The 23060-nt window shown below is 47.6% G+C and overlaps 2 protein-coding genes across 2 annotated transcripts in view; one reads left to right on the top strand and one right to left on the bottom strand.

The window, feature by feature from the left end:
• LOC142186338 (uncharacterized) overlaps window positions 1-23060 on the bottom strand; it is a 252710-nt gene that overhangs the window by 132162 nt on the left and 97488 nt on the right. The gene's annotated exons all lie outside the window — the stretch shown is intronic.
• The window catches only part of LOC142186339 (uncharacterized), a 28815-nt gene continuing 6197 nt past the window's right edge, over window positions 443-23060 (top strand). The window contains exons 1-4 of the mRNA XM_075261167.1: window positions 443-523; window positions 7003-7107; window positions 18285-18467; window positions 18551-18677. Coding sequence (XP_075117268.1) covers window positions 7033-7107; window positions 18285-18467; window positions 18551-18677 — 385 coding nt within the window. The 5' untranslated portion in view covers window positions 443-523; window positions 7003-7032. The remainder of the gene's footprint in view (window positions 524-7002; window positions 7108-18284; window positions 18468-18550; window positions 18678-23060) is intronic.

Raw genomic sequence — 23060 nt, 5'->3', positions numbered from 1 at the left:
CAGATTCATGTCCCCTCCATCTCTGCCCCCAGATTCATGTCCCCTCCATCTCTGGCCCAGATTCATGTCCCCTCCATCTCTGCCCCCAGATTCATGTTCCCTCCATCTCTGCCCCCAGATTCATGTCCCCTCCATCTCTGGCCCAGATTCATGTCCCCTCCATCTCTGCCCCCAGATTCATGTCCCCTCCATCTCTGGCCCAGATTCATGTCCCCCATCTCTGCCCCCAGATTTATGTCCCCACATCTCTGCCAATGTTCTGAGTTGCTCTGACAACACTTTAATGCTTCACACACACATATATGTCCTGGTCACATGATAGTGACATCATCACAGGTCCTTCATCCTTCTCCTGAGCGCCGCCCCTCATGTCCTGGTCACATGATAGTGACATCATCACAGGTCCTTCAGTCACTATCACTCAGCTCCGCCTCTCATGTCATCACCACAGCACACACACATCTATATACTGTATATACAGCAGTGACGTTCCCAGCACTCGCTCCGTGACTCCCGCTATTAGGTAAGATTACACCAGGCGGATTTCCTGTAGTTTCTGGGGATGAGGTAACAGAAAGGCTTCAGATTGTAGGGAAATGGGTTTTACTTTTAACAAGCTACCTCAAAGATGGAGAAAGAAGGTCAGGGATATATGTAGAGGACAGGTGTGGTCAGAGATATATGGAGAGGACAGGTGAGGAGGTCAGAGATATATGGAGGGGACAGGTGTGGATGAGGTCAGAGATATATGGAGGGGACAGGTGTGGATGAGGTCAGAGATATATGGAGAGGACAGGTGTGGTCAGAGATATATGGAGGGGACAGGTGAGGATGAGGTCAGAGATATATGGAGGGGACAGGTGTGGATGAGGTCAGAGATATATGGAGGGGACAGGTGTGGATGAGGTCAGAGATATATGGAGGGGACAGGTGTGGATGAGGTCAGAGATATATGGAGAGGACAGGTGTGGTCAGAGATATATGGAGGGGACAGGTGAGGATGAGGTCAGAGATATATGGAGGGGACAGGTGTGGATGAGGTCAGAGATATATGGAGAGGACAGGTGAGGATGAGGTCAGAGATATATGGAGAGGACAGGTGTGGTCAGAGATTTATGTAGAGGACAGGTGTGGTCAGAGATATATGGAGAGGACAGGTGAGGAGGTCAGAGATATATGGAGGGGACAGGTGTGGATGAGGTCAGAGATATATGGAGGGAACAGGTGTGGATGAGGTCAGAGATATATGTAGAGGACAGGTGTGGTCAGAGATATATGGAGAGGACAGGTGAGGAGGTCAGAGATATATGGAGGGAACAGGTGTGGATGAGGTCAGAGATATATGGAGAGGACAGGTGTGGTCAGAGATATATGGAGGGGACAGGTGTGGATGAGGTCAGAGATATATGGAGAGGACAGGTGAGGAGGTCAGAGATATATGGAGGGAACAGGTGTGGATGAGGTCAGAGATATATGGAGAGGACAGGTGTGGTCAGAGATATATGGAGGGGACAGGTGTGGATGAGGTCCGAGATATATGGAGGGGACAGGTGTGGATGAGGTCAGAGATATATGGAGAGGACAGGTGAGGATGAGGTCAGAGATATATGGAGAGGACAGGTGTGGTCAGAGATATATGTAGAGGACAGGTGTGGTCAGAGATATATGGAGGGGACAGGTGTGGATGAGGTCAGAGATATATGGAGAGGACAGGTGAGGATGAGGTCAGAGATATATAGAGAGGACAGGTGAGGATGAGGTCAGAGATATATGGAGAGGACAGGTGTGGTCAGAGATATATGGAATGGACAGGTGTGGTCAGAGATATATGGAGAGGACAGGTGTGGTCAGAGATATATGGAGAGGACAGGTGAGGATGAGGTCAGAGATATATGGAGAGGACAGGTGTGGTCAGAGATATATGGTGGGGACAGGTGTGGTCAGAGATATATGGAAGGGACAGGTGAGGATGAGGTCAGAGATATATGGAGAGGACAGGTGTGGTCAGAGATATATGGAAGGGACAGGTGTGGATGAGGTCAGAGATATATGGAGGGGACAGGTGTGGATGAGGTCAGAGATATATGGAGAGGACAGGTGAGGATGAGGTCAGAGATATATAGAGAGGACAGGTGAGGATGAGGTCAGAGATATATGGAGGGGACAGGTGAGAATGAGGTCAGAGATATATGTAGAGGACAGGTGTGGTCAGAGATATATGGAGGGGACAGGTGTGGATGAGGTCAGAGATATATGGAGAGGACAGGTGAGGATGAGGTCAGAGATATATGGAGAGGACAGGTGTGGTCAGAGATATATGGAGAGGACAGGTGAGGATGAGGTCAAAGATATATGGAGAGGACAGGTGTGGATGAGGTCAGAGATATATGGAGAGGACAGGTGAGGATGAGGTCAGAGATATATGGAGAGGACAGGTGTGGTCAGAGATATATGGAATGGACAGGTGAGGATGTGGTCAGAGATATATGGAGAGGACAGGTGAGGATGAGGTCAGAGATATATGGAGAGGACAGGTGAGGATGAGGTCAGAGATATATGGAGGGGACAGGTGTGGTCAGAGATATATGGAGGGGACAGGTGTGGATGAGGTCAGAGATATATGGAGAGAACAGGTGTGGTCAGAGATATATGGAATGGACAGGTGTGGTCAGAGATATATGGAGAGGACAGGTGAGGATGAGGTCAGAGATATATGGAAAGGACAGGTGTGGTCAGAGATATATGGTGGGGACAGGTGAGGATGAGGTCAGAGATATATGGAGAGGACAGGTGAGGATGAGGTCAGAGATATATGGAAAGGACAGGTGTGGTCAGAGATATATGGAAGGGACAGGTGAGGATGAGGTCAGAGATATATGGAGAGGACAGGTGTGCATGAGGTCAGAGATATATGGAGAGGACAGGTGAGGATGAGGTCAGAGATATATAGAGAGGACAGGTGAGGATGAGGTCAGAGATATATGGAGAGGACAGGTGAGGATGAGGTCAGAGATATATGGAAAGGACAGGTGAGGATGAGGTCAGAGATATATGGATCCATTATATGGATATATTCATCCAGGAACTGATTAAAAGCTACAAGAAGCGACTAGAGGCTGTTATCATTGCAAAAGGAGGATCTACTAAACATTAATGTCACTTTTCTGTTGAGGTGCCCATACTTTTGCACCTGTCAAATTTTGGTTTAATGCATATTGCGCATTTTCTGTTAGTACAATAAACCTCATTTCAATCCTGAAATATTACTGTGTCCATCAGTTATTAGATATATCAAACTGAAATGGCTGCTGCAAATACCAAAATATTTAGAACTAAAAATGATTAAGATTAATAGGGGTGCCCAAACTTTTTCATAGGACTGTATATATGGAGGGGACAGGTGTGGTCGGAGATATATGGAGAAGACAGGTGAGGTTGAGGTCAGAGATATATGTAGAGGACAGGTGAGGATGAGGTCACAGATATATGGAGGGGACAGGTGTGGTCAGAGATATATTGAGGGGACAGGTGTGGATGAGGTCAGAGATATATGGTTGGTACAGGCGTGGATGAGGTCAGAGATATATGGAGAGGACAGGTGTGGATGAGGTCAGATATATGGATATATGTGAGGATGAGGTCAAAGATACAGTCCTATGAAAAAGTTTGGGCACCCCTATTAATCTTAATCATTTTTAGTTCTAAATATTTTGGTGTTTGCAGCAGCCATTTCAGTTTGATATATCTAATAACTGATGGACACAGTAATATTTCAGGATTGAAATGAGGTTTATTGTACTAACAGAAAATGTGCAATATGCATTAAACCAAAATTTGAAAGATTAATAGGGGTGCCCACACTTTTTCATAGGACTGTATATGGAGAGGACACTTGAGGATGAGTTCAGAGATATATGGAGGGGACAGGTGAGGATGAGGTCAGAAATATATGGAGAGGACAGGTGAGGATGAGGTCAGAGATATATGGAGAGGACAGGTGAGGATGAGGTCAGAGATATATGGAAGGGACAGGTGTAGATTTGGTCAGAGAAATATGGAGGGGACAGATGAGGATGACATCAGATATATATGGAGAGGACAGGTGTGGTCAGAGAGAGGGGCGGATCCAGGGCCGGGCGAGCTGGGCAACCGCCCGGGGCCCCGCACTTAGCGGGGCCCCGCGGCGCGGCCGGGACCTAACAAAATGGTCCCGGTCGGCATGTCCCGACTCCAACTGAGCTCAGCGTTAAAGCAGGAGCTGAGCTCACAGCTCCTGCTTTAAACGCCTATGTATTCGGCTCATCGGCGGTAGGACGCCGATGAGCGGAATGCATAGGCATTTAAAGCCGGAGCTGTCATAGCTCAGCTCCTGCTTTAACGTTGAGCTCCGGCATTTGTAGCCGCGATGTGATGACGTCATCTCATCGCGGCTACAATATGTGTATGAGGGAGAGAGCTGCGAGGGAACGAGGAATGGTGAGTGTGTGTGTGTGTGTGTGTGTGTGAGAGAGAGAGAACGTGAGAACGGCATGACACTGGGGCAGATGGAGGGGGAGAACGGCATGACACTGGGGCAGATGAAGTGGGAGAACAGCATGACACTGGGGCAGATGAAGGGGGAGAACGGCATGACACTGGGGCAGATGAAGTGGGAGAACAGCATGACACTGGGGCAGATGAAGGGGGAGAACGGCATGACACTGGGGCAGATGAAGAGGGGGAGAGAACAGCATGACACTGGGGCAGATGGAGGGGGGAGAATGGCATGACACTGGGGCAGATGGAGGGGGGAGAATGGCATGGCACTGGGGCAGATGAAGGGGGGAAGAACAGCATGACACTGGGGCAGATGGAGGGGGGAGAATGGCATGACACTGGGGCAGATGGAGGGGGGAGAATGGCATGACACTGGGGTAGATGGAGGGGGGAGAATGACATGACACTGGGGCAGATAGAGGGGGAGAGAACAGCATGACACTGGGGCAGATGGAGGGGGGAGAATGGCATGACACTGGGGCAGATGAAGGGGGGAAGAACAGAATGACACTAGGGCAGATGGAGGGGGGAGAATGGCATGGCACTGGGGCAGATGAAGGGGGGAAGAACAGCATGACACTGGGGCAGATGGAGGGGGAGAATGGCATGACACTGGGGCAGATGGAGGGGGGAGAATGGCATGACACTAGGGCAGATAGAGGGGGAGAGAACAGCATGACACTGGGGCAGATGGAGGGGGGAGAACGGCATGACACTGGGGCAGATGGAGGGGGAGAACGGCATGACACTGGGGTAGATGGAGGGGGAGAACGGCATGACACTGGGGCAGATGGAGGGGGGAGAACGGCATGACACTTGGCCAGATGGAGGGGGGGAGAACGGCATGACACTGGGGCAGATGGAGGAGGGGAGAACGGCATGACACTAGGGCAGATGAAGGGGGGAATGGCATGACATTGGGGAACATGAAGGGGGGAGAACGGCATGACACTGGGGCAGATGAAGGGGGGAGAACGGCATGACACTGGGGACAGAGATAGAGGGGGGGACATGAAACTAGGGGTAGATGAAGGGTGTATATGAAAATGGGGGAGAGATATAATGTACGGGTGACTGTAGGAGGATTATACTGTGTGGAATCAAATGAAAATTGAATGAGAATGGGTGGAGTCAACATAAAAGTGGGTGGGGCCTAATTTGCGTTTACGTTGCATTTACGTTTTGTTCCCTCTTTCTGGTCTTCAACAGTTGGGAAGTACAGGTTAGAAGTGCGAGACCCCCAGTAAGTAGGGCCCCGCCAAAGTCAATTGCCCAGGGCCCCGCAAACCCTGGATCCGCCACTGGTCAGAGATATATGGAGGGGGACACGTGTGGTCAGAGATATATTGAGAGGACAGGTGTGGTCAGATGATATATGGAGAGGACAGGTGTGGTCAGAGATATATGGAGAGGACAGGTGTGGTCAGAGATATATGGAGGGGACAAGTGTGGATGAGGTCAGAGATATATGGTTGGTACAGGCGTGGATGAGGTCAGAGATATATGGAGAGGACAGGTGTGGTCAGAGATATATGGAGAGGACAGGTGTGGATGAGGTCAGAGATATATGGAGGGGACAGGTGTGGTCAGAGATATATGGAGAGGACAGGTGAGGATGAGGTCAGAGATATATGGAGGGGACAGGTGAGGATGAGGTCAGAGATATATGGAGAGGACAGGTGAAGATGAGGTCAGAGATATATGGAGGGGACAGGTGAGGATGAGGTCAGAGATATATGGAGAGGACAGGTGAAGATGAGGTCAGAGATATATGGAGGGGACAGGTGAGGATGAGGTCAGAGATATATGGAGAGGACAGGTGAAGATGAGGTCAGAGATATATGGAGAGGACAGGTGAGGATGAGGTCAGAGATATATGGAGGGGACAGGTGTGGTCAGAGATATATGGAGAGGACAGGTGAAGATGAGGTCAGAGATATATAGAGGGGACAGGTGTAGCAGTGTATTCAGTGAGCAGCACAGTTAAAGTGGACTGGAGGGGGTGGGAGTATTTTCAGAGAGGCCATGGTTATAGTGTAAGTGGGGGATTGTGGGGGTGTAAATGAGCATTTTTGTGGTTTCTGGGTTGAGGATGAAGCTGATTTAGTGGATATTCTCGAGTTGGAGGCGGCAGGGCGTGTTGAGTGTTTTGCTGTGCAAATCACAGTCTGAGGAGCCGCATTTGTCTTCTTATGGCCCAGAAGTAGAATCAGCAGTCTCAGGACACAGCAATATTATATCAATTCTGTACCAGTTTTGATCATCCCTATCTCATCCCAATTCCAGTAACTTTATACCCATTATAAACGGAGGAGACGTCTACTACAGGGATGTGGAGAAATCTTCAGGCAAGGGGACATCAATCTCCATAGAAACAACTGAAAAGCGTCGCACATATATCTTTATGTCACACGTGGCCACTGTATCCACTATTAGCTCCTCCAGTTTCCTCCTCTTCTCCTCCAGACGCTCCTTTTCTTGAATGACTCACCAAGGATGAACAAGGACAGGACTGAGATCACCAGAATATTAGACTTCACCTTGGAGATCATCTACCTGCTGAGCGGAGAGGTATGTGTACTACATTTCTATCATGTATCTGCTGAGCGGAGAGGTAACTGTACTACATTTCTATCATCTATCTGCTGAGCGGAGGGGTAACTGTACTACATTTCTATCATCTCCCTGCTGAGCGGAGAGGTAACTGTACTACATTTCTATCATCTATCTGCTGAGCGGAGAGGTATCTGTACTACATTTCTATCATGTATCTGCTGAGCGGAGAGGTAACTGTACTACATTTCTATCATCTATCTGCTGAGCGGAGAGGTATCTGTACTACATTACTATCATCTATCTGCTGAGCGGAGAGGTAACTGTACTACATTTCTATCATCTCCCTGCTGAGCGGAGAGGTATCTGTACTACATTTCTATCATCTATCTGCTGAGCGGAGAGGTAACTGTTCTACATTTCTATCATCTATCTGCTGAGCGGAGAGGTATCTGTACTACATTTCTATCATCTCCCTGCTGATCGGAGAGGTATCTGTACTACATTTCTATCATCTCCCTGCTGAGCGGAGAGGTAACTGTACTACATTTCTATCATCTATCTGCTGAGCGGAGAGGTATCTGTACTACATTTCTATCATCTATCTGATGAGCGGAGAGGTATCTGTACTACATTTCTATCATCTATCTGCTGAGCGGAGAGGTATCTGTACTACATTTCTATCATGTATCTGCTGAGTAGAGAGGTAACTGTTCTACATTTCTATCATCTATCTGCTGAGCGGAGAGGTATCTGTACTACATTTCTATCATCTCCCTGCTGAGCGGAGAGGTATCTGTACTACATTTCTATCATCTATCTGCTGAGCGGAGAGGTATCTGTACTACATTTCTATCATCTATCTACTGAGCGGAGAGGTATCTGTACTACATTTCTATCATGTATCTGCTGAGCGGAGAGGTATCTGTACTACATTTCTATCATCTCCCTGCTGAGCGGAGAGGTATCTGTACTACATTTCTATCATGTATCTGCTGAGCGGAGAGGTATCTGTACTACATTTCTATCATCTATCTGCTGAGCGGAGAGGTATCTGTACTACATTTCTATCATCTATCTGCTGAGCGGAGAGGTAACTGTACTACATTTCTATCATCTATCTGCTGAGCGGAGAGGTATCTGTACTACATTTCTATCATCTATCTGCTGAGCGGAGAGGTATCTGTACTACATTTCTATCATCTATCTGCTGAGCGGAGAGGTAACTGTTCTACATTTCTATCATCTCCCTGCTGATCGGAGAGGTATCTGTACTACATTTCTATCATCTATCTACTGAGCGGAGAGGTATCTGTACTACATTTCTATCATCTATCTGCTGAGCGGAGAGGTAACTGTACTACATTTCTATCATCTATCTGCTGAGCGGAGAGGTATCTGTACTACATTTCTATCATCTATCTGCTGAGCGGAGAGGTATCTGTACTACATTTCTATCATCTATCTGCTGAGCAGAGAGGTATCTGTACTACATTTCTATCATCTATCTGCTGAGCGGAGAGGTATCTGTACTACATTTCTATCATGTATCTGCTGAGCGGAGAGGTAACTGTACTACATTTCTATCATCTCCAGTGGTGGATCCAGGGTTTGCGGGGCCCTGGGCAATTGACTTTGGCGGGGCCCTACTTACTGGGGGTCTCGCACTTCTAACCTGTACTTCCCAACTGTTGAAGACTAGAAAGAGGGAACAAATTAGGCCCCGCCCACTTTTATGTTGACTCCACCCATTCTCATTCAATTTTCATGTGATTCCACACAGTATAATCCTCCTACAGTCACCCATAAATTATATCTCTCCCCCATTTTCATATACACCCTTCATCTACCCCTAGTTTCATGTCCCCCCCTCTATCTCTGTCCCAGTTTCATGCCATTCTCCCCCTTTATCTGCCCACAGTTTAATTTCCCCCCCGTCTCTGCCCCAGTGTCATGCCGTTCTCCCCCCCTTCATCTGCCCCAGTGTCATGCCGTTCTCCCCCCTTCATCTGCCCCAATGTCATGCCATTCCCCCCCTTCATCTGCCCTAGTGTCATTCTGTTCTTCCCCCCTTCATCTGCCCCAGTGTCATGCCATTCTCCCCCCTCCATCTGCCCCAGTGTCATGCTGTTCTCTCCCCCTCTTCATCTGCCCCAGTGTCATGCCATTCTCCCCCCTCCATCTGCCCCAGTGTCATGCTGTTCTTCCCCCCTTCATCTGCCCCAGTGCCATGCCATTCTCCCCCCTTCATCTGCCCCAGTGTCATGCTGTTCTTCCCCCTTCATCTGCCCCAGTGCCATGCCATTCTCCCCCCTCCATCTGCCCCAGTGTCATGCCATTCTCCCCCCTCCATCTGCCCCAGTGTCATGCCGTTCTCTCCCCCTCTTCATCTGCCCCAGTGTCATGCCGTTCTCCCCCTTCATCTGCCCCAGTGTCATGCCGTTCTCCCCCTTCTTCTGCCCCAGTGTCATGCTGTTCTCCCACTTCATCTGCCCCAGTGTCATGCCGTTCTCCCCCTCCATCTGCCCCAGTGTCATGCCGTTCTCACGTTCTCTCTCTCTCACACACACACACACACACACACTCACCATTCCTCGTTCCCTCGCAGCTCTCTCCCTCATACACATATTGTAGCCGCGATGAGATGACGTCATCACATCGCGGCTACAAATGCCGGAGCTCAGCGTTAAAGCAGGAGCTGAGCTGTGACAGCTCCGGCTTTAAATGCCTATGCATTCCGCTCATCGGCGTCCTACCGCCGATGAGCCGAATACATAGGCGTTTAAAGCAGGAGCTGTGAGCTCAGCTCCTGCTTTAACGCTGAGCTCAGTTGGAGTCGGGACATGCCGACCGGGACCATTTTGTTAGGTCCCGGCCGCGGGGCCCCGGGTTGCCCGGCCCTAGATCCACCCCTGATCATCTCCCTGCTGATCGGAGAGGTAACTGTACTACATTTCTATCATCTATATGCTGAGCGGAGAGGTAACTGTACTACATTTCTATCATCTCCCTGCTGAGCGGAGAGGTATCTGTACTACATTTCTATCATGTATCTGCTGAGCGGAGAGGTATCTGTACTACATTTCTATCATCTCCCTGCTGATCGGAGAGGTAACTGTACTACATTTCTATCATCTATCTGCTGAGCGGAGAGGTATCTGTACTACATTTCTATCATCTATCTGCTGAGCGGAGAGGTATCTGTACTACATTTCTATCATCTCCCTGCTGATCGGAGAGGTATCTGTACTACATTTCTATCATCTATATGCTGAGCGGAGAGGTAACTGTACTACATTTCTATCATCTCCCTGCTGATCGGAGAGGTAACTGTACTACATTTCTATCATCTATCTGCTGAGCGGAGAGGTATCTGTACTACATTTCTATCATGTATCTGCTGAGCGGAGAGGTATCTGTACTACATTTCTATCATCTCCCTGCTGAGCGGAGAGGTATCTGTACTACATTTCTATCATCTATCTGCTGAGCGGAGAGGTATCTGTACTACATTTCTATCATCTATCTGCTGAGCGGAGAGGTATCTGTACTACATTTCTATCATCTATCTGCTGAGCGGAGAGGTAACTGTTCTACATTTCTATCATCTCCCTGCTGATCGGAGAGGTATCTGTACTACATTTCTATCATCTATCTACTGAGCGGAGAGGTATCTGTACTACATTTCTATCATCTATCTGCTGAGCGGAGAGGTAACTGTACTACATTTCTATCATCTATCTGCTGAGCGGAGAGGTATCTGTACTACATTTCTATCATCTATCTGCTGAGCGGAGAGGTATCTGTACTACATTTCTATCATCTATCTGCTGAGCAGAGAGGTATCTATACTACATTTCTATCATCTATCTGCTGAGCGGAGAGGTATCTGTACTACATTTCTATCATGTATCTGCTGAGCGGAGAGGTAACTGTACTACATTTCTATCATCTCCAGTGGTGGATCCAGGGTTTGCGGGGCCCTGGGCAATTGACTTTGGCGGGGCCCTACTTACTGGGGGTCTCGCACTTCTAACCTGTACTTCCCAACTGTTGAAGACTAGAAAGAGGGAACAAATTAGGCCCTGCCCACTTTTATGTTGACTCCACCCATTCTCATTCAATTTTCATGTGATTCCACACAGTATAATCCTCCTACAGTCACCCATAAATTATATCTCTCCCCCATTTTCATATACACCCTTCATCTACCCCTAGTTTCATGTCCCCCCCTCTATCTCTGTCCCAGTTTCATGCCATTCTCCCCCTTTATCTGCCCACAGTTTAATTTCCCCCCCGTCTCTGCCCCAGTGTCATGCCGTTCTCCCCCCTTCATCTGCCCCAGTGTCATGCCGTTCTCCCCCCTTCATCTGCCCCAATGTCATGCCATTCCCCCCCTTCATCTGCCCTAGTGTCATGCTGTTCTTCCCCCCTTCATCTGCCCCAGTGTCATGCCATTCTCCCCCCTCCATCTGCCCCAGTGTCATGCTGTTCTCTCCCCCTCTTCATCTGCCCCAGTGTCATGCCATTCTCCCCCCTCCATCTGCCCCAGTGTCATGCTGTTCTTCCCCCCTTCATCTGCCCCAGTGCCATGCCATTCTCCCCCCTCCATCTGTCCCAGTGTCATGCTGTTCTTCCCCCCTTCATCTGCCCCAGTGCCATGCCATTCTCCCCCCTCCATCTGCCCCAGTGTCATGCCATTCTCCCCCCTCCATCTGCCCCAGTGTCATGCCGTTCTCTCCCCCTCTTCATCTGCCCCAGTGTCATGCCGTTCTCCCCCTTCATCTGCCCCAGTGTCATGCCGTTCTCCCCCTTCATCTGCCCCAGTGTCATGCTGTTCTCCCACTTCATCTGCCCCAGTGTCATGCCGTTCTCCCCCTCCATCTGCCCCAGTGTCATGCCGTTCTCACGTTCTCTCTCTCTCACACACACACACACACACACACACTCACCATTCCTCGTTCCCTCGCAGCTCTCTCCCTCATACACATATTGTAGCCGCGATGAGATGACGTCATCACATCGCGGCTACAAATGCCGGAGCTCAGCGTTAAAGCAGGAGCTGAGCTATGACAGCTCCGGCTTTAAATGCCTATGCATTCCGCTCATCGGCGTCCTACCGCCGATGAGCCGAATACATAGGCGTTTAAAGCAGGAGCTGTGAGCTCAGCTCCTGCTTTAACGCTGAGCTCAGTTGGAGTCGGGACATGCCGACCGGGACCATTTTGTTAGGTCCCGGCCGCGGGGCCCCGGGTTGCCCGGCCCTAGATCCACCCCTGATCATCTCCCTGCTGATCGGAGAGGTAACTGTACTACATTTCTATCATCTATATGCTGAGCGGAGAGGTATCTGTACTACATTTCTATCATCTATCTGCTGAGCGGAGAGGTATCTGTACTACATTTCTATCATCTCCCTGCTGAGCGGAGAGGTATCTGTACTACATTTCTATCATGTATCTGCTGAGCGGAGAGGTATCTGTACTACATTTCTATCATCTCCCTGCTGATCGGAGAGGTAACTGTACTACATTTCTATCATCTATCTGCTGAGCGGAGAGGTATCTGTACTACATTTCTATCATCTCCCTGCTGATCGGAGAGGTATCTGTACTACATTTCTATCATCTATATGCTGAGCGGAGAGGTAACTGTACTACATTTCTATCATCTCCCTGCTGATCGGAGAGGTAACTGTACTACATTTCTATCATCTATCTGCTGAGCGGAGAGGTATCTGTACTACATTTCTATCATCTATCTGCTGAGCGGAGAGGTATCTGTACTACATTTCTATCATGTATCTGCTGAGCGGAGAGGTATCTGTACTACATTTCTATCATCTCCCTGCTGAGCGGAGAGGTATCTGTACTACATTTCTATCATCTATCTGCTGAGCGGAGAGGTATCTGTACTACATTTCTATCATCTCCCTGCTGATCGGAGAGGTAACTGTACTACATTTCTATCATCTATCTGCTGAGCGGAGAGGTAACTGTACTACATTTCTATCATCTATCTGCTGAGCGGAGAGGTATCTGTACTACATTTCTATCATCTCCCTGCTGAGCGGAGAGGTATCTGTACTACATTTCTATCATCTATCTGCTGAGCGGAGAGGTAACTGTACTACATTTCTATCATGTATCTGCTGAGCGGAGAGGTATCTGTACTACATTTCTATCATCTATCTGCTGAGCGGAGAGGTATCTGTACTACATTTCTATCATCTCCCTGCTGAGCGGAGAGGTATCTGTACTACATTTCTATCATCTATCTGCTGAGCGGAGAGGTATCTGTACTACATTTCTATCATCTATCTGCTGAGCGGAGAGGTAACTGTACTACATTTCTATCATCTATCTGCTGAGCGGAGAGGTATCTGTACTACATTTCTATCATATATCTGCTGAGCGGAGAGGTAACTGTACTACATTTCTATCATCTATCTGCTGAGCGGAGAGGTAACTGTACTACATTTCTATCATCTATCTGCTGAGCGGAGAGGCATCTGTACTACATTTCTATCATATATCTGCTGAGCGGAGAGGTAACTGTACTACATTTCTATCATCTATCTGCTGAGCGGAGAGGCATCTGTACTACATTTCTATCATCTATCTGCTGAGCGGAGAGGTATCTGTACTACATTTCTATCATCTATCTGCTGAGCGGAGAGGTATCTGTACTACATTTCTATCATATATCTGCTGAGCGGAGAGGTAACTGTACTACATTTCTATCATCTATCTGCTGAGCGGAGAGGCATCTGTACTACATTTCTATCATCTATCTGCTGAGCGGAGAGGTATCTGTACTACATTTCTATCATCTATCTGCTGAGCGGAGAGGTATCTGTACTACATTTCTATCATCTATCTGCTGAGCGGAGAGGTAACTGTACTACATTTCTATCATCTATCTGCTGAGCGGAGAGGTAACTATACTACATTTTTATCATCTCCCTGCTGATCGGAGAGGTATCTGTACTACATTACTATCATGTATCTGCTGAGCGGAGAGGTATCTGTACTACATTTCTATCATATATCTGCTGAGCGGAGAGGTAACTGTACTACATTTCTATCATCTATCTGCTGAGCGGAGAGGTAACTATACTACATTTTTATCATCTCCCTGCTGATCGGAGAGGTATCTGTACTACATTACTATCATGTATCTGCTGAGCGGAGAGGTAACTGTACTACATTTCTATCATCTATCTGCTGAGCGGAGAGGTATCTGTACTACATTACTATCATCTATCTGCTGAGCGGAGAGGTATCTGTACTACATTACTATCATCTATCTGCTGAGCGGAGAGGTATCTGTACTACATTTCTATCTGCTGAGCGGAGAGGTATCTGTACTACATTTCTATCATCTATCTGCTGAGCGGAGAGGTATCTGTACTACATTTCTATCATCTATCTGCTGAGCGGAGAGGTATCTGTACTACATTTCTATCATGTATCTGCTGAGCGGAGAGGTATCTGTACTACATTTCTATCATCTATCTGCTGAGCGGAGAGGTATCTGTACTACATTTCTATCATCTATCTGCTGAGCGGAGAGGTATCTGTACTACATTTCTATCATCTATATGCTGAGCGGAGAGGTATCTGTACTACATTTCTATCATCTCCATGCTGAGCGGAGAGGTATCTGTACTACATTTCTATCATCTATCTGCTGATCGGAGAGGTATCTGTACTACATTACTATCATCTATCTGCTGAGCGGAGAGGTATCTGTACTACATTTCTATCATCTATCTGCTGAGCGGAGAGGTATCTGTACTACATTTCTATCATCTATCTGCTGAGCGGAGAGGTATCTGTACTACATTTCTATCATCTATCTGCTGAGCGGAGAGGTATCTGTACTACATTTCTATCATCTCCCTGCTGAGCGGAGAGGTATCTGTACTACATTTCTATCATCTATCTGCTGAGCGGAGAGGTATCTGTACTACATTTCTATCATCTCCCTGCTGAGCGGAGAGGTATCTGTACTACATTTCTATCATCTATCTGCTGAGCGGAGAGGTATCTGTACTACATTTCTATCATCTATCTGCTGAGCGGAGAGGTATCTGTACTACATTTCTATCATCTCCCTGCTGAGCGGAGAGGTATCTGTACTACATTTCTATCATGTATCTGCTGAGCGGAGAGGTATCTGTACTACATTTCTATCATCTATCTGCTGAGCGGAGAGGTATCTGTACTACATTTCTATCATCTCCCTGCTGAGCGGAGAGGTATCTGTACTACATTTCTATCATCTATCTGCTGAGCGGAGAGGTATCTGTACTACATTTCTATCATCTCCCTGCTGAGCGGAGAGGTATCTGTACTACATTTCTATCATCTCCCTGCTGAGCGGAGAGGTATCTGTACTACATTTCTATCATCTCCCTGCTGAGCGGAGAGGTATCTGTACTACATTTCTATCATCTATCTGCTGAGCGGAGAGGTATCTGTACTACATTTCTATCATCTCCCTGCTGAGCGGAGAGGTATCTGTACTACATTTCTATCCTGTATCTGCTGAGCGGAGAGGTATCTGTACTACATTTCTATCATCTATCTGCTGAGCGGAGAGGTATCTGTACTACATTTCTATCATCTATCTGCTGAGCGGAGAGGTATCTGTACTACATTTCTATCATCTATCTGCTGAGCGGAGAGGTATCTGTACTACATTTCTATCATCTCCCTGCTGATCGGAGAGGTATCTGTACTACATTTCTATCATCTATCTGCTGAGCGGAGAGGTATCTGTACTACATTTCTATCATCTATCTGCTGAGCGGAGAGGTATCTGTACTACATTTCTATCATCTATCTGCTGAGCGGAGAGGTATCTGTACTACATTTCTATCATCTATCTGCTGAGCGGAGAGGTATCTGTACTACATTTCTATCTGCTGAGCGGAGAGGTAACTGTACTACATTTCTATCATGTATCTGCTGAGCGGAGAGGTATCTGTACTACATTTCTATCATGTATCTGCTGAGCGGAGAGGTATCTGTACTACATTTCTATCATGTATCTGCTGAGCGGAGAGGTATCTGTACTACAGTTCTATCATCTCCCTGCTGAGCGGAGAGGTATCTGTACTACATTTCTATCATCTATCTGCTGAGCGGAGAGGTAACTGTTCTACATTTCTATCATCTCCCTGCTGAGCGGAGAGGTATCTGTACTACATTTCTATCATCTATCTGCTGAGCGGAGAGGTATCTGTACTACATTTCTATCTGCTGAGCGGAGAGGTATCTGTACTACATTTCTATCATCTATCTGCTGAGCGGAGAGGTATCTGTACTACATTTCTATCATGTATCTGCTGAGCGGAGAGGTAACTGTACTACATTTCTATCATCTATCTGCTGAGCGGAGAGGTATCTGTACTACATTTCTATCTGCTGAGCGGAGAGGTATCTGTACTACATTTCTATCATGTATCTGCTGAGCGGAGAGGTATCTGTACTACATTTCTATCATCTATCTGCTGAGCGGAGAGGTATCTGTACTACATTTCTATCATCTATCTGCTGAGCGGAGAGGTATCTGTACTACATTTCTATCATCTATCTGCTGAGCGGAGAGGTATCTGTACTACATTTCTATCATCTATCTGCTGAGCGGAGAGGTATCTGTACTACATTTCTATCATCTATCTGCTGAGCGGAGAGGTATCTGTACTACATTTCTATCATCTATCTGCTGAGCGGAGAGGTATCTGTACTACATTTCTATCTGCTGAGCGGAGAGGTATCTGTACTACATTTCTATCATCTATCTGCTGAGCGGAGAGGTATCTGTACTACATTTCTATCATGTATCTGCTGAGCGGAGAGGTATCTGTACTACATTTCTATCATCTATCTGCTGAGCGGAGAGGTATCTGTACTACATTTCTATCATCTATCTGCTGAGCGGAGAGGTAACTGTACTACATTTCTATCATGTATCTGCTGAGCGGAGAGGTATCTGTACTACATTTCTATCATCTATCTGCTGAGCGGAGAGGTATCTGTACTACATTTCTATCATCTCCCTGCTGATCGGAGAGGTATCTGTACTACATTTCTATCATCTATCTGCTGAGCGGAGAGGTATCTGTACTACATTTCTATCATCTATCTGCTGAGCGGAGAGGTATCTGTACTACATTTCTATCATCTATCTGCTGAGCGGAGAGGTAACTGTACTACATTTCTATCATGTATCTGCTGAGCGGAGAGGTATCTGTACTACATTTCTATCATCTATCTGCTGAGCGGAGAGGTATCTGTACTACATTTCTATCATCTATCTGCTGAGCGGAGAGGTATCTGTACTACATTTCTATCATCTATCTGCTGAGCGGAGAGGTAACTGTACTACATTTCTATCATCTATCTGCTGAGCGGAGAGGTATCTGTACTACATTTCTATCATCTATCTGCTGAGCGGAGAGGTATCTGTACTACATTTCTATCATCTATCTGCTGAGCGGAGAGGTATCTGTACTACATTTCTATCATCTATCTGCTGAGCGGAGAGGTATCTGTACTACATTTCTATCATCTATCTGCTGAGCGGAGAGGTATCTGTACTACATTTCTATCATCTAACTGCTGAGCGGAGAGGTATCTGTACTACATTTCTATCATCTCCCTGCTGAGCGGAGAGGTATCTGTACTACATTTCTATCATCTATCTGCTGAGCGGAGAGGTATCTGTACTACATTTCTATCATGTACCTGCTGAGCGGAGAGGTATCTGTACTACATTTCTATCATCTATCTGCTGAGCGGAGAGGTATCTGTACTACATTTCTATCATGTATCTGCTGAGCGGAGAGGTATCTGTACTACATTTCTATCATCTATCTGCTGAGCGGAGAGGTATCTGTACTACATTTCTATCATCTCCCTGCTGAGCGGAGAGGTATCTGTACTACATTTCTATCATCTATCTGCTGAGCGGAGAGGTATCTGTACTACATTTCTATCATCTATCTGCTGAGCGGAGAGGTATCTGTACTACATTTCTATCATTCCTGTAAGAGCAGTGAGACTCTGGACTGGATCTCTGGAGTGTAGATTACTGGAGATCGGGGGATGGTCCAGGGATTTATTATGATTGTCAGATTTGGGGTCAGGAAAGATTTATACCCCTAATTGTCTCTCCATACACAGGAATACTCACTGGTGAAGAAGACATCGAGGGACTGTGTGGCCCCCAGCAGTCGGGGCCCCATCACAGAGCCAGGAGGGAGCAGGAGACGGGGCCCCATCACAGCCCCTCCCCCTCTCTCCCTGATACATGAGCAGAAGATTCTAGAACTCACCAACAAGATGCTGGAGCTGCTGACTGGAGAGGTGACACTGCTGGGAATGCTGGGAAATTCTCCAGTAACAGCACTGGAGGGGGAGGGGTGATGACTGTATCATTGTGTTGTCAGGTTCCTATAAGGTGTCAGGATGTCGCTGTCTATTTCTCCATGGAGGAGTGGGAGTATTTAGAAGGACACGAGGATCGGTACAAGGAGGAGATGATGGAGGACCCCCGGCCCCCCCGGACATCACATGGTAAGAGGAGATATATATATTATATACAGACCCCCGGCCCCCCCGGACATCACATGGTAAGAGGAGATATATATATTATATACAGACCCCCGGCCCCCCCCCCCCGGACATCACATGGTAAGAGGAGATATATATATTATATACAGACCCCCGGCCCCCCCGGACATCACATGGTAAGAGGAGATATATATATTATATACAGACCCCCGGCCCCCCCGGACATCACATGGTAAGAGGAGATATATATATTATATACAGACCCCCGGCCCCCCCGGACATCACATGGTAAGAGGAGATATATATATTATATACAGACCCCGGCCCCCCCCGGACATCACATGGTAAGAGGAGATATATATATTATATACAGACCCCCGGCCCCCCCGGACATCACATGGTAAGAGGAGATATATATATTATATACAGACCCCCGGCCCCCCCGGACATCACATGGTAAGAGGAGATATATATATTATATACAGACCCCCGGCCCCCCCGGACATCACATGGTAAGAGGAGATATATATATTATATACAGACCCCCGACCCCCCCGGACATCACATGGTAAGAGGAGATATATATATTATATACAGACCCCCGGCCCCCCCGGACATCACATGGTAAGAGGAGATATATATATATTATATATAGACCCCCGACCCCCCTGGACTTCACATGGTAAGAGGAGATATATATATTATATACAGACCCCTGGCCCCCCCGGACATCACATGGTAAGAGGAGATATATATATTATATACAGACCCCTGGCCCCCCCGGACATCACATGGTAAGAGGAGATATATATATTATATACAGACCCCCGGCCATCACATGGTAAGAGGAGATATATATATTATATATAGACCCCCGACCCCCCCGGACATCACATGGTAAGAGGAGATATATATATTATATATAGACCCCCGACCCCCCTGGACATCACATGGTAAGAGGAGATATATATATATTATATACAGACCCCCGGCCCCCCGGACATCACATGGTAAGAGGAGATATATATATTATATACAGACCCCCGGCCCCCCCAGACATCACATGGTAAGAGGAGATATATATATTATATACAGACCCCCGGCCCCCCCGGACATCACATGGTAAGAGGAGATATATATATTATATACAGACCCCCGACCCCCCCGGACATCACATGGTAAGAGGAGATATATATATTATATACAGACCCCCGGCCCCCCCCCTGGACATCACATGGTAAGAGGAGATATATATATTATATACAGACCCCCGGCCCCCCCGGACATCACATGGTAAGAGGAGATATATATATATTATATACAGACCCCCGGCCCCCCCGGACATCACATGGTAAGAGGAGATATATATATTATATACAGACCCCCGGCCCCCCCGGACATCACATGGTAAGAGGAGATATATATATTATATACAGACCCCCGGCCCCCCCGGACATCACATGGTAAGAGGAGATATATATATATTATATATAGACCCCCGACCCCCCCGGACATCACATGGTAAGAGGAGATATATATATTATATACAGACCCCCGGCCCCCCCGGACATCACATGGTAAGAGGAGATATATATATTATATACAGACCCCCGGCCCCCCCCGGACATCACATGGTAAGAGGAGATATATATATTATATACAGATCCCCGGCCCCCCCGGACATCACATGGTAAGAGGAGATATATATATTATATACAGACCCCCGGCCCCCCCGGACATCACATGGTAAGAGGAGATATATATATTATATACAGACCCCCGGCCCCCCCGGACATCACATGGTAAGAGGAGATATATATATTATATACAGACCCCCGGCCCCCCCGGACATCACATGGTAAGAGGAGATATATATATTATATACAGACCCCCGGCCCCCCCGGACATCACATGGTAAGAGGAGATATATATATATTATATACAGACCCCCGGCCCCCCCGGACATCACATGGTAAGAGGAGATATATATATTATATACAGACCCCCGGCCCCCCGGACATCACATGGTAAGAGGAGATATATATATTATATACAGACCCCCGGCCCCCCCGGACATCACATGGTAAGAGGAGATATATATATTATATACAGACCCCCGGCCCCCCCCCCCGGACATCACATGGTAAGAGGAGATATATATATTATATACAGACCCCCGACCCCCCCGGACATCACATGGTAAGAGGAGATATATATATATTATATACAGACCCCCGACCCCCCTGGACATCACATGGTAAGAGGAGATATATATATTATATACAGACCCCTGGCCCCCCCGGACATCACATGGTAAGAGGAGATATATATATTATATACAGACCCCTGGCCCCCCCGGACATCACATGGTAAGAGGAGATATATATATTATATACAGACCCCCGGCCCCCCGGACATCACATGGTAAGAGGAGATATATATATTATATACAGACCCCCGACCCCCCTGGACATCACATGGTAAGAGGAGATATATATATTATATACAGACCCCCGGCCCCCCCCCCCGGACATCACATGGTAAGAGGAGATATATATATTATATATAGACCCCCGGCCCCCCCGGACATCACATGGTAAGAGGAGATATATATATTATATACAGACCCCCGGCCCCCCGGACATCACATGGTAAGAGGAGATATATATATTATATACAGACCCCCGACCCCCCTGGACATCACATGGTAAGAGGAGATATATATATATTATATACAGACCCCCGGCCCCCCCCGGACATCACATGGTAAGAGGAGATATATATATTATATACAGACCCCCGGCCCCCCCGGACATCACATGGTAAGAGGAGATATATATATTATATACAGACCCCCGGCCCCCCGGACATCACATGGTAAGAGGACGTGTAGAAGATTGGATGCTTTCATGTGCCATTTATCGATCTCCTCAGCATGTGATGACAGGTTAGCCCTCCTCACCAGCCGCACGGAGCAGCCCTGGTACATTTGTGCCTGGATTCTCTGCGAGTTTCTCTCTATCTCATATTTATCTATTGTGAGAAGGTGACAGGCAGGGTGGTGGGGTGCTGCTACATCATATGTGTGTTCCAGGGCAGGACTGGAGTAGCCTCAGCACAGGGGCAGATCCCGGGCTCATTACTGACCCATAAAAGCTGCAGCTCTTACATTGCAGGGCAGGTCCATGAGGTGAGAGGAGGCGTCGGGTCTGTCCTGTAACCGTGAGGCTGGTGACACTATATTGCTCCTGTTGTGTTGGTGTGGCTGATAGTAAGCCGCATGTATAGTTAGATTATCTTTTATGTTTAGTTAGTGGCTCAGACAAGCAGGATTTAGGGCTCGTTCACACGGAGTAAACGCGGCACGCAATGATGCTAACGCGACCGCAAACATGCACCGTCAAAATCGCGGCGCAAACGTCCCATAAACGCGGCACATTGCGTGCCGCGTTTACTCCGTGTGAATGAGCCCTGTCTCTTCCTAAATAAACCACTTTGCTGCATTTTGTGTCCCTGTCTCTGACTGTTTGGGTCGCACCACTGCTACTACCGAGCCCCCTCCCCCACATATGGAGCTTCTCATACAGGAAACTCAAATTTTACAGTCTTAAAGAGACATACACAAATGTTTTCCTCTCCTATGTCCTGGGTGAAAACTGCAGGAGAAATTAAAAAGGAGACCACCAGCATGGAGGACTTTGTACAACAGATTGGGCAGGTCATCCTACAGCAGCAGCAGCAGACTCAGGCACAGCAGCAACAAGCCCTGATAGAAGCCGAGAGGCGACAACAACAAGCACAAGCCCAGCAACAGGAGATGAACTTGTGGCTGATGGAGACGCTGACGCAGCTCAGGAAGGCTCTGGTGGACCAGAGGACGGCCGGAGAGTGTGCTGGTGTAAGAGAAGCCCAGAGGCTACAGACCGTGGCCCGAGCTGCCGTAAAAAAGATGATGTCCACAGATGACGTAGAGATGTATCTGCTGGTTTATGAGCGAGTGGCCAAGCTGGAGAAGCTGCCAAGGCATCAGTGGGCCGATGTACTGGCACCTTCCTCACCAGAGAACCTCAGAAGGCCTACTATGACCTGTGTGAACAGAAGGCTAATGACTACTCCACACTGAGAGGCAAGATCCTGATACGTCTTGGTGTGAACATGCACGTATGTGCTGGGACGGTGCACCACTGGACTTTCTCTGAGAATCTCTCACCCGATCCCAGATGCATGACCTGGTCAAGAAATGGCTTCATCTTGAGGAGGCCACTCCGACACAGATGGGGGAGAGACTGGTACTGGACAAATACACCAGGTCACCTCCACCTAAGGTTCATCGCTGGGTTGGACAAGCGGGGCCTACAACGGCTGACCAGCTGGTGTGTTTAGTGC

This window comes from Leptodactylus fuscus (genome assembly GCF_031893055.1).
Source record: "Leptodactylus fuscus isolate aLepFus1 chromosome 2 unlocalized genomic scaffold, aLepFus1.hap2 SUPER_2_unloc_3, whole genome shotgun sequence".
Taxonomy (NCBI): domain Eukaryota; kingdom Metazoa; phylum Chordata; class Amphibia; order Anura; family Leptodactylidae; genus Leptodactylus; species Leptodactylus fuscus.
This window is presented reverse-complemented; position numbering and strand designations above follow the sequence as displayed.